The 12,519-nt window shown below is 29.6% G+C and overlaps 2 protein-coding genes across 2 annotated transcripts in view; one reads left to right on the top strand and one right to left on the bottom strand.

Moving 5' to 3' along the window:
• Window positions 1–4,067, bottom strand: part of LOC107440016 (basigin) — a 52,608-nt gene extending 48,541 nt beyond the window's left edge. The window contains exon 1 of the mRNA XM_016052787.4: window positions 3,817–4,067. Coding sequence (XP_015908273.3) covers window positions 3,817–3,874 — 58 coding nt within the window. The 5' untranslated portion in view covers window positions 3,875–4,067. The remainder of the gene's footprint in view (window positions 1–3,816) is intronic.
• The window catches only part of LOC107440033 (uncharacterized), a 61,563-nt gene continuing 50,897 nt past the window's right edge, over window positions 1,854–12,519 (top strand). The window contains exon 1 of the mRNA XM_043043633.3: window positions 1,854–1,959. The gene's annotated coding sequence lies outside the window, so the exon portion shown is untranslated. The remainder of the gene's footprint in view (window positions 1,960–12,519) is intronic.

The following is a 12,519-nucleotide window of genomic DNA, read 5'->3' as shown; positions in this document are numbered from 1 at the left end:
TAGCATTTTTATTCGTCCTTATAGACAGTTCGTACACCCAACAAAACAGATGGTAAGCAGAATGTCTAATATCTTGGAAGTATGGCAGATAATTGCGATTTTCAAAGTACGAGGCCATCCTTCTATCGCTCCATTTTCCTGTGACTGATATGTGATCTATAAATCCCAAGCATTTTTGTTCAATAGATGAATAAAATCATTTCGAAATTAACAACCACAATCAGCAATAACAGTTTTAGGTACCCGTACATGGATATCGAACCATGCACAGGGTACTGTATAAAGCTTAGACAATTGTGTTGGTCTTTTTGTCAACTAATAGTTTCTGGCCATCGAGCAAAGCGATCTATACATTGTGAGTAAAACTATTAGATGCAGGACAGCTGTTTGCGTCCCGCTCATTTCTATGAAGAGAAGAGTCAGGTCAGCTTGGTGCAGAGAACATAAGAGATTGGAGTATGGATCAATGAGCGACCATTCTCTTCACTGATGAATTCCGGTTCAGTCTAAACACCGATTCTCGCCGTGCGTTCATGTGGAGAGAATCAGGGACCCGCTAACTACCCTTCAATGTCCGCGAAATCGATCATTATGGTGGAGTAGGTTTAGTGGTCTGAGTAGGCATCATGTTGGTTAGCTGCACACTTCTCCGTGTCTTTGAAAGAGGCTCCGTGACTGCGACTGGTGCGAGGTATAGGGATGAGATCTTGGAGCCCTATGTTTGCTTTTTCAGGGGTGCAGTTGGCCCTGAGTTCACTTTAATGGACGATTACGCGAGGCTACATTGTCTTCTGCTCGACGAATTTCTCCCTAGAGTGAGAATATTCGCCGGATGGATTGGACAGTCAGATCTTCAGACCTCAACCCTATAGAGCATGTCTATGATGCTCTGGGGAGGGCGATTGCAACTCGCTACTCCCCTTCGTCCTTATTTAAAGGCCTTATTTAAAGAATGAAATCACGTGGCAAGACCTGTATATCTGTAAGAGGGGACCATACCCTTTTAACCCCTTATTTTTTGTTTATTCTGGAACCGCTGTTTCATATCTTCCGACTTCAACTAGTGTTACGCACGGTGATGCGTGTGTATTACAATTGTTGAGTGGTTATTTGTATTGTATTGTATCAATGTATGTGCGATCAAATTTCATTTAAAATCAATCCAGTAGTTCTAGAGAAATGCTAGGAAATATGTTCTGCATATTTCAGCATAACACATGCAAATGTTAATACACATGTAAATGTTAATACGTCCCGCAGTGGACTGATCATTAAGACACGGTTCCCAGCAGATCACCGAAGTCAAGCATCACTGGCTGCGGTCAGTGTGCGGGTGGGTGACCACTTGGATCAGTCTGCGTAGGGACCGAGGGTGTGCGGTATTGGTCCTCGTTAAACTGTGCTACCGTAAAGTGCTCGACTTCGCGTGCAGGTCGTTGGGCTACCGAAGCAGGGGTGCCATCCCCTCTGCTGAGGATCAAAATTGTGATGGCATGTCTTCGGATCATCCTCAGGGATGTTTCCCAGACCGTCGCCAATAGCCCATTGTGCAGCTCTAGTGCGACGTAAATGAACTACAGCAACAGCAGCAGCAGCAACAATGTTAATACCAAAATGTTAATATTAATTATAAGATTGGATCATAGTTGTTTTTACAAGTCCATAGCATAGTAATTTTACTCAGTTCATGTATGCCTATGAAAATAAAAAGCAAAATATCGAAATAACTTTTGATCTAATGATCGGATTTTCACGTACGAAGATACTATCTTAACCTTGAATATGCTAAGAAACTTGTACAGTGCGCCAAGTGAAGAAGAGAACAAAATGCAGGAACCGGATTTTCAAGCACTGAAGACTCTAACTCAATGGTTCGAGGGTGCGAATTATAAGAAGGTACAAGCAATAGAGGAAAGTTAAGAGCTTCAAAAGAGTTAAGATTAGCGGAACACTGAAATAGTGAGTTATTTTTCGACAAGACTCTTGTAGATTAAAAATTATTTTAGAATTCCAATTTTTTAATATGTATAAACTATACAAAATTGTTTACATTTTTACGAAAATTATTAAAATTTTGATTTTTGAATGATTTTAGAAACGATAAAAATGTTGTGATAATCGCTTATGAGTACTTTTTAAGTTTTAAAAATAGTTTAAAGTCTTAAAATGTTTCGCATAATTTGTAAAAGCAAAACAAATTATTATACTAGAAGTTAATAATCCTTTTTCTTACTATTTAACTTCAAAATTTGAAAATTGTTTTAAAAAAATATGAAATCGTAACTTTATGGTTATGTTTCTATCTTATTCGCTTATATTTACTGTTGATATAGTTTCTAAAACATAAATTTGATTTTAAGAATGAATAAAATGGAATACTCGGGATTAATATAATGTTCTAAAGAAAAGAAGAACAATGCTAAAAAGTTTAATTATATAGCAAAAAAACAATTTTAATTCCAAAAAGTGATAAATTAACTAACCTATGGTATAAAGTCCTCCTTTAATAAAATTTTTTATACAATCAATTGCAGCACAGTAAGTCACCATATTTTAAGATTTTTGATTTAAAATTTCCACATCGATTTTATTCCATTAAAATAACAAGGAGAAACGGGAAGATGAAAATTTCCCTTTCAATTCACCCTTCAGTTCCGTGGTTTCATTCTGAAGACAGAAATTACCTAGATTCACGTGCTTTATTTTTATTACAGCTCTATGGCTTGAACCCCTAAATGTTAATTTAATCTTTCGCTTATTTTGCTATATCTTGTAAACTTCTTAAGCGAATCAAAACTTTTTGCACACAATTATAAAATTCGATTATCAAAGGTAATTGCTCGGAAAAAATATTTAACAATTATTTATTATTTTTTATTATTTTATTTAATAATAGTCGAAAGAATTTTGATTTGTAAAGTAGACAAATTTTTAGATCATTTAGAAGTAGTAATTGTAAATGATAAAATACAAAATTTGAATGAAATCGGTGAATCAGTTTCTGAAAAGTTAAATTTTAAATATACGATTCTTTTAAAATTAGATAACACAGAATCTTTTAGAAAGATTGCTCTCAAATTTTGTATTTTGCCATTCATAATTGCATTCTTTAAAATGATGTACATATTTATTTCCCTTATCATTCAGAATTTCTCCGACTATTATTAAATATAATAATAAGAAATTATAAATAATTGTTAAATATTATTTTCATAGAATGAATTGGATCAACAAATTTTATAATTGTGCGCAAAATGTTTTCGATTCCCTTAAAATGTTCTCGAAATATGACGAAATACACAAAAAGTAAAATTAATATTTAGGAGTATATATTTTTGACCGCTTTCCTGATCAAAGTGTTAAGAACATATTTAACAATATGCTTACTCCCCCCCCCCCATTTTGAGCAACAAAAATTTGAATACGTCGAAAAATTTATGTTTAATCAGGGAAAGTTTCATTTTTGCGTCTTATCTCGTAGCTTGAAATATGGTATTGTTCAAATTAATTTGCATATTCAAGGTTAGGCCTACTAATCACTAAGATAAAGTCCAAGAACGTGAAAATCGGATCCTAAACATCCTTATTCAGATATTTGTTCCATTTTATTTTATTTTTTGTGTTTCATTTTATTTTTTTATTTTGGTCCCTGTACATCCTTAGAAGAAACAGTGACGTCAATTCATTTTTTAGTAAAAGTCGATTAAATAGAATCTTATATACTTTTCGATGATAAATGCGAAAAACACGTGTTAAAAATACTGAAAGAAGGCAAGAATAATAAAAGCGTTTAAAAAACAGCAACAACATACTTACCAATATGTTTCAAAATGAACATCAGCATCAAGTAGCAAATAAGCGATTTCCGCTCCATAATGGCGAAAAGTAATTCTTAATGTTTTGGTCGAGCTATTCCATATCATGAATTGTTTTCGTATGTCATTTTCTTCCTATAAAATATCCATTCCAATTTTCGGTACATCATGCAGTCGTCACGCATTAAACCAAAGTTCTCATCAAGCATCTATTTCTGTTCTTAGCGGAGAAAAGATGATTATGACGAAAGAGAAGTTAAAAATAACATTTTCCCGCTTCTATTATTTGAAGGCGAAAGGAAGGATGATAACTGTTTAATTGTCATGGACCACAACTGTTGCTCTTTGTTTTGACAACGTCAGAATAGATTTGACTATATAAATTGTCATATTATTCTGAGTAATTAGTTAACTGTGGAAAGATACACTAATGAATACAAAGAACGAGAAAGGAAAAAAAAAGATCTCAATGATCTAATTAAACGAAGAGAATACAACCATATGTGGAAACAAAAATAGATCCCACTTTTATTATTTAACTTTTTCCTGTTTTTTAAAACTTAATGTCATACTTTTTTTTTCCCAATCGATTTCTTAAGGTTTCGGTCACTATTGGATTATGATAAAATCAGTTTTATTTTTGTTTCGATGAATTAGATATATTATATATTTTACACACATTATATATTTTATTTATTTAATTATATTTCATTAAATTAGACAAAAATAAAAGAAAAATATTATATTATTTAACATTTTAATAATTTATGGTTAAGAAATACAGCAAAAAACAGAGCTGTTTTTTTTTCTGCGTTAAAGGTAAAATCTTCCAAACATTTGTTCAAAAGAATAATTTTTTCAAATTTGTACTTATTTGCAGCTATTTAAATCTATGAAAAACATTCTATATATTCTAGGAAGAATATTCACCATCGAAATTTCTTTTATTTACAAAATCAATTATTGATAAATTTTCGAATTTATCAATAATTGCTGTATTTGGAAGATTTCACCTTTCTTGTTAATATACTTTTGCATGTAATCAAGCACTAAACTTATAGCAGCAACTTCAACTTCATAAATTGAAAGACTCATATTGTTTACCTATATTGTTTAGCAATCATCTTATTTTGTTTATCATTCATTGTATTCAATCTTTAACAATTACATCTAGTGGGGTGCAACTCTTGTGAACAAATAAGATGAAAGTTTAATAAAATACTATGGTGAGGCTCATGTGAACTATCCATATCTGCTCCAGATGTTTTGTTCACAAGTGTCCCATCATCTTCATTAAATTTAGTTTGAAAAAAAATTAATTTAGTAAGAAAATGTACAATTTTTTATAGTCAAGAGAAATGTTTTCGTAGTATTTAACAATAATAGATTAGAGCTTATTAATTAGTTTAAACAATGTTCTCATTTGAAGAAATCGATGATATAATTATATACCACATCTATTAAAATAAAGAAATTGTAACTTTTGAAAAAACTTAACTGCCGATTGCTCTGAAAATTCTGCTGGAGATGGACAATCCGGAAACACTGGATTTGGAAGAACTGGGGCTAACATCCATTCTATTGAGAAATTTCATGGATTTTAATTTTAAAATAACTAAGTAAAGCATACCATGTTCCCCCTATTCACCTGTGCCACCCCTACATCAATTAAATAAAAAGATCCATTCATGATTCCAGTATATAAATGCTAAATGTGAAGAAAATACAATCAAAGAACATTGAATTTGGAAGTTTAAAAAAAAAGGAATTTGAGCTATTAGAACACTAACTATTGAGAATCGATGGGATTCACTATATTGCATAAATATTTATAGATTTGTTTAAATTCTTGACGAAAATGACCACATAAAAACCTACACATTAGACTCCCAAGGAAATATTTAACAGAAAAAACATAGCATTAACACCTCGATCGGTTAATTTTCGAGAAAACGGTCATAAAAGTGCCTATTTTTTTGGCTTTTGTATTTGCATTACGTATTTGATTAGTGCTGACATCTATTTTAAAATAAACTAACTATCTAAAATTACCTTAAAAATATCCTGGTACTGCCACCTGGTGTGTAAAATGAGAAATAAAATGCTTCCCGGGCACAAGAAATGAATTAGTTTTATTCTTATTGACGCGTTTCTACTGAACACTCCAGCCCGGAAACTTCACGGGAGCGAGAAATAGAGGGCGAAACCTCACCCCGTCATTTTCACGGGAGCGAGAAGGAAGGGGTTAATATTATACACAATTTGACAATTTCTCACGATTTGACGAATTCAAAGGTGGTGTTAAAATTCTCAATGCGAATGAAACTGAAAAGTGTTCACCAGTCATTAGGAATTTCTATTTATTTTCATTTGACGAAAAAAAGGAAGAAAAAAAAAACTAATTTTAATTTTAAGAAAAAGATAATTTTAATTCTATCCTTACTGTGAATAATATCAATGAGGTTTCGTTAGATTTTGTAAACGTATTTTTGCAAACTTGAAAACTAATTAATGGCCCTTAATATGTAGGTTTCTATGATCTCATTTTTAGCAAAGGTTCTATTTAAAATATGCATTAAAGGCCGCGACTACGTAGTACTTTCTAAGAGTATTATCCGATAAACCACAGAGTATTATCCCATAAAGGATTTTAGCATAGATCAAATCAAACTGAAGTGCTTCTATTTTGTTTAATGATATGATGATATATGAAACCAAAAATAAGTAATGAATAAATAAATAATGAATAAATAATGTATAGTAATAAATAAATAAATAATGTATAATAAATAATAAATAAATTAATTAAGTAAATAAATAATACAATTAAAAAAAGTTGCGGAAAAAAAAACAAAAAAAAACATGTTTTAAAAGTTTTCATGTAATATAATTTATTTTGTTATTTTTATTGTTATCAAAAGAGTTTAATTCAATTTAAACAATTATTAGTAAATATTATTTCATTAATAAAATTTTAAAAAAAATTCATGTCAATTATATTTTAAACAATTTTTTTTAATATTGTACTTAAATAACCTTAAAGTCTCCACCTCAAAAACTACCTCATGATATGTATTAATGTAAAAAACTAGAAAAATAATGATCTGGAAAATGTAAGCACCCTTGAAATTAATAAAGTAATAAAAAACATTTGTATTTAAAAAAAATGAGTGGGAAATGAGGTTGATTATAATAATTTTGTCGGACTCTAATTTTAACTTAATAAAAAAATTAAGAAGAAAATGCATTTTTAAAGTTGCTGATATTAAAAATTTTCAGCATTTTTTACGCTATTGTTCGCAACCCTGGTCCCATTCCCCCCTCCCCCCAAAAAACACTGATTTTGGTAATTCTAAAATAAATTAATTAATCAATAAATTAATTAATAAATTTTTACGTATACATTCCATCAAAAAATGCATAGAAAGCATAATTTTGGAATTCCGTAATTTAGACTTAATTAGAAACAAAAATTCGTTGTTATAAGTTTTTTTATATCAGCAATATTGCCACCCTACCTATAACTATAAAACTTAATAATAATCGATAATAACTTAGAATAATTATTGTAGAAATTCTGGCACTCTTGACATTAATGCATCAATAAAAAATATGCATGCAGATATATATTTTCTCTTAGAGTTATTACAACAATGCATCAAAATACGCATAGAAACATTGATCATAATCAATGCCGGATTACCCATTAGGCCAGACTAGGCCATGGCCTAGGGCCCCCAATGATTAGAGGGCCCTCCTAAAAGGGATTTTTTGAAAATGAATTTTAAAAAAATTAAGGAAAACAATGATTTTTTTTTAAAAATCAATTTCAAATATATGTTAAAATATTTTCAAAATTCTATGATTATTTTTTAGTTCTAATTTAAACAAAATAAAGTAAAATATAATTTATTACCATTTATTTTAATTTTAAATATGCTTTCTTAAATGAAAAGATATATAAATACTTGTATATTTGAATTAATAAAAGATATGTGAGAAAAACAACTTAATCGAAGGGCCCAAAAAAATTGAATGGCCTAGGGCCCCGCGTACGCTTAATTCGGCCCTGATCATAATAATTCTTTCACCCTTTCAATTTATTCCTAATTAACAGATTCTGAGGGAAAATGCACATTGTCGTTGACGAGAAACTCAAACAAATCTCTCTCTTAGTTTGGGGTAGGGACCAATATATATATAAAAACCGTCGTTGAGCAGCCGACCTAATTTTGGGTTTACGACTATCAATGTTCAACTCCGTAGCCTAGTCATTTTGAACCCAATCGAGAAGACAAGGAAACTCCTGGATAAAGTGTTGGGAGAAATTTTCCTTCGTGGAGGACTTTTTGATGGAACTAACCCTCATTTGCGTTATTGGAGAGGGAAAACACGAAAAACTTCCACGGTTAGCCTGATGACAAGGAGACTCTAACCCATAATCCTTTACCACTTGGGATATTTTAAGTCAGCACTGTGGTCGGTGTGAGCCTTTTGGGGAATTCGAATTGACCAGCCATCGCTGAGATTTGAACCCGGGAGGCGAGTTCTCTAACTTCTTAGCCACCACGGCTCATTCAATAATATAGGGGATAAAGACTTCTCACTTTTTCCGTTTTTTTTTTTATTCTTTTGAAAAGCAACACTATTGACAGACCGGTTTTACACACAAAAAGTGGAGCTCTCATCTTTAAGTATATTATTTTCTGACATCCTCGCTATACATAAGCAATGCGCGTAATCAGTGGTTTAAAAAGCAGTTTAATTAAAATTCTAATTTTTTTTTCTTTCTGAAAACCAGAATATTATTTTGTATATTGCTTAAAGATGTCAATGAATCGCTTGCTATTTATTCGGTTGTTTATTGAAGTTTTAAAACCAGAATATTATTTTGTATATTGCTTAAAGATGTCAATGAATCGCTTGCTATTTATTCGGTTGTTTATTGAAGTTTTAAAACCAGAATATTATTTTGTATATTGCTTAAAGATGTCAATGAATCGCTTACTATTTATTCGGTTGTTTATTGAAGTTTTAAAACCAGAATATTATTTTGTATATTGCTTAAAGATGTCAATGAATCACTTGCTATTTATTCGGTTGTTTATTGAAGTTTTAAAACCAGAATATTATTTTGTATATTGCTTAAAGATGTCAATGAATCGCTTGCTATTTATTCGGTTGTTTATTGAAGTTTTAAAACCAGAATATTATTTTGTATATTGCTTAAAGATGTCAATGAATCGCTTGCTATTTATTCGTTTGTTTATTGAAGTTTTAAAACCAGAGATCATTTAGATTATGGGCAATTATATACTTAAGTTTCGGTTTTGTTTAGTTACGATTTTCAATTATAACCGAAGGAAGCATATTAGATTATTCAATCATAGTTACTAGTATGAAGCGTCTGGTTCTATTATAACTTCTGTATAATTGCTTATTTTTAGCATTTTTTGTATTTTGTATGATGTATAGATTTAACAGAACGAATTCAAAACTAAAACTCTTTGAATTATATTAGTTTACTATTATTGTTTTAAAATCGTTATAATTAAAAATGATTTATGTGACACACTTTTTTTTAAAAATAAACAATGCAAGCATAAATTTGTTAAATTTTCTAATGAAAGTTAGAAATAAAAATATTTTTCATCGGAGCAATATTTTTTCCCCCAATGCCTACCTGTGTTAACATCCTTCAATTCAGGCATATATTTGTTGGCCTCTCTTTCAGGGGCACCATATTAGGTGGGCTAACGTCGCTCCCACAGTGAAGACAGATAGTGCAGAGAAGGAAAGAACATCCATGCCTTGCCCGGGATTCTAGCCCAGAACCTTTCAGATACTCTTCTTTTGTAGTTTTAACCAGGAAGAAAGATAAAATAACTCATAATTTATGTAAATATTGAAGCATTGCTGCCTTCCTGAATGTTTTTTTTTTTTTAAAGAAAGCAATCATATTTTGCGTTACATGTAAAGGGAAACCACGAAAATATCTTTCAGATTGCTTGACGTTTAAAGAATTCCAACTAAATGCTCAGTAATTCCATTGAATGTTTTTTTGTTGTAATGAATCATTATTTAGCATCTTTGACAGACAGCCAATCATCTTTGCGAATATAACGAGATGCTCTTTATATTTTTGTAATTTTCAACTCAACCCGGAAATCAAAGTTACTCGCAATTTAAGTATCGAAATAAAATCATACTTATAAAAGTTAAAAAATAATTTATTTTAATCAAGATTAAATTGAAATTAAAATTTTGCGTTACGCGCAAAAGAAAAACCACGTAGATTTTTTTCAGATTTATTTTACAGGATATATGAATACAGCTAAATGCTGATTATCTCAAAAACATTATATTTTAATAACCAATAATTTTTTTTATCATCCCGGATCTAAGGCCTGTTATCTTAGAGAATATAATGACCCGCTGTTCTTACTTTTAACACAACCCATAAAACAAATTAAATTAAGGAATTTAAGTATCGGATATTTATGAAAGTTATAAGAATAATTTATTTTAATTTAGATAAAATAATCCCATTTTGCGTTGCACGCAAAGAAAAACCACGAAAATGTTTTTCAGATTGCTTGGTGGTTACAAGATTCCAGGTAAATGTTCATCATTATCTCAATGAAATTATTTTTTGTAAACAACCATTTTTTTATTATTATTATTATTCTTAATAGATAGAGTATCATCTTTCTAAATCTAACGAAAATCTCTTCTTATTAACTCACCCCATAAAACAAAGTAAGTCGCAATTTAAGTATCGAAGCACAATTATATATAGGATGAAAGCTATAAAAATAACCTATTCTAATTAAGATTAATTTAAAATTATCAAATTTTGCGTTACACGCTAAAGTAAATCACGAAAATGCTTCTCGGATTTTTTTATTGATATTTTTTGACACTTTTTTGATTTGATATTTTTCTTCGATTGATTGGGACAGATTTTTTCCAAAATTGAAAGTTTTTTAAATCAGAAATTTTTAATAAAGCTTTACTTCTAAATATTTCATAACGAAAACTAGAACAAAATTTTTTTTTCATTTTATTGAATTAAAAATAAGACGCTACAGTTGTTTATGTGAAGTTAAAATGTGTCACAGTTACTCAATTATAAACGTATAAAAATGTTTAATTTAAGAAGATTTTTCATAATTTTTTTTAGCAAAATTTGAATTAAAAGTTATATTGAAATATATAATTTAATAAATCTGAAATAAAAAAAGAAACTTTATAAATGTAAAATAAGTGCTTAGTCGTTGATTTACAAGTTTACAAAGCTTAAAAGATAAAGAGCGAAATATATGCTTCCGTGTCACCTCTGGAGATCGAACCCCCGGCCTCTAGGTTTGTAGACAAGAATTTAATTAATTTTGAATTTCTTTGATTGTCTGGAAAAAAAATCGTTATAGTTGTAAGAAAAAACATACTGCTGGTAGAATACATATTAGAATAATCAGCTCGAATATTATATACCTATTATTTAAATGAAGAAATTAAAAAGTGCGAGTCTTTGATTAAGTCGAGTCCATGTTAAGAACAGGAAAATTCCGCGAAAACTAGAACTACACCAACTACTAGCGGAACGAGTGTAGTGTAGCGATTGCGCGTCGCCCCGAGGAACTACTTTGTCATGAATGGTTTATTTTGTACTTGGCATACAAAGTACTTGGCATACTATTTATTCTGGTGGCCAAGGTTTTGTTTACATCTCTGGTAGGTTTGAAATGATGACTACATCTAATGATGCTGCCATCTAGTGAGATATATGAGACATAAAAAAAATTCTGGTTTCTTTTCTTTTTCCTTCAAAGAGTGTTGTAAAAAAAATATGTTTTTCATGTGACTCACATCACATGTCCTTAAATTATTTTTATATTTTTAAAGAGAAATGAAACAAAATATTAAGCTTTTTTTTAAAATTACAAATAGTAAAATAAATCTTTCATGATGAAGAAAAAAGAAGTTACTCTTCGTTGTAAAATCTTCAAACCAAAAGATTAACTACTTAAATACTTTTCTGTAACATTTTATACTAATGTTACTATTTATCATAAAAATAATTATTATAAATAAGTAATTATTATTAATAAACAAATTGTTATTATTGATAACTCTTAAAGCATGTTAAATTTTTCTAACTTCGTTCGCGAAGACGCTGTGTGTATAGATAGAAAAGATTTTTTTTTCTAATTATAATTAGAAAAAAAATAACAAACTTAGAAGTTAGTTTTTCGTTAATTTAAAATTGTTCATTAATCCTCTGTTATAACCAAAAAGTAAATATTAAAATATGATACGCTAAAATTTAAAGAGAATAACAATAATTTACAAATTTCAGTTATTGTAGTACTTGTTTTTAAATTTATTCCAGATGCAGCAATCAGTTCTCATTAGATTTTTTAAAAATTGCTTAATATCAAACCCGAATCAGGCTGTGTTATAGTGATGTATCTTTTAAATTCATGACAACCAGCAGTATAATTAAGAAAATATGAACACCACATAATGTCTCAAGAGAACAAACTGTTTATTTAATCATATGATTAAATAAACAGTTTGTTCTCTTGACATTGATTGTTTTTCTTTAAAAAATTTCTTGATTGCTTAATTATTTATTGATTTATTCTTTTGACATTTTTCTTAATGTAGGACTTAACTTTAAAGCATAATATTAAGTTTAGTC

The sequence above is a fragment of the Parasteatoda tepidariorum genome, chromosome 7 (assembly GCF_982258835.1).
Source record: "Parasteatoda tepidariorum strain Cologne lab strain chromosome 7, Ptep-v5.0, whole genome shotgun sequence".
NCBI classification, from domain to species: domain Eukaryota; kingdom Metazoa; phylum Arthropoda; class Arachnida; order Araneae; family Theridiidae; genus Parasteatoda; species Parasteatoda tepidariorum.
Note: the sequence above shows the minus strand (reverse complement) of the source record. Positions and strands in the feature narration are given on the sequence as shown.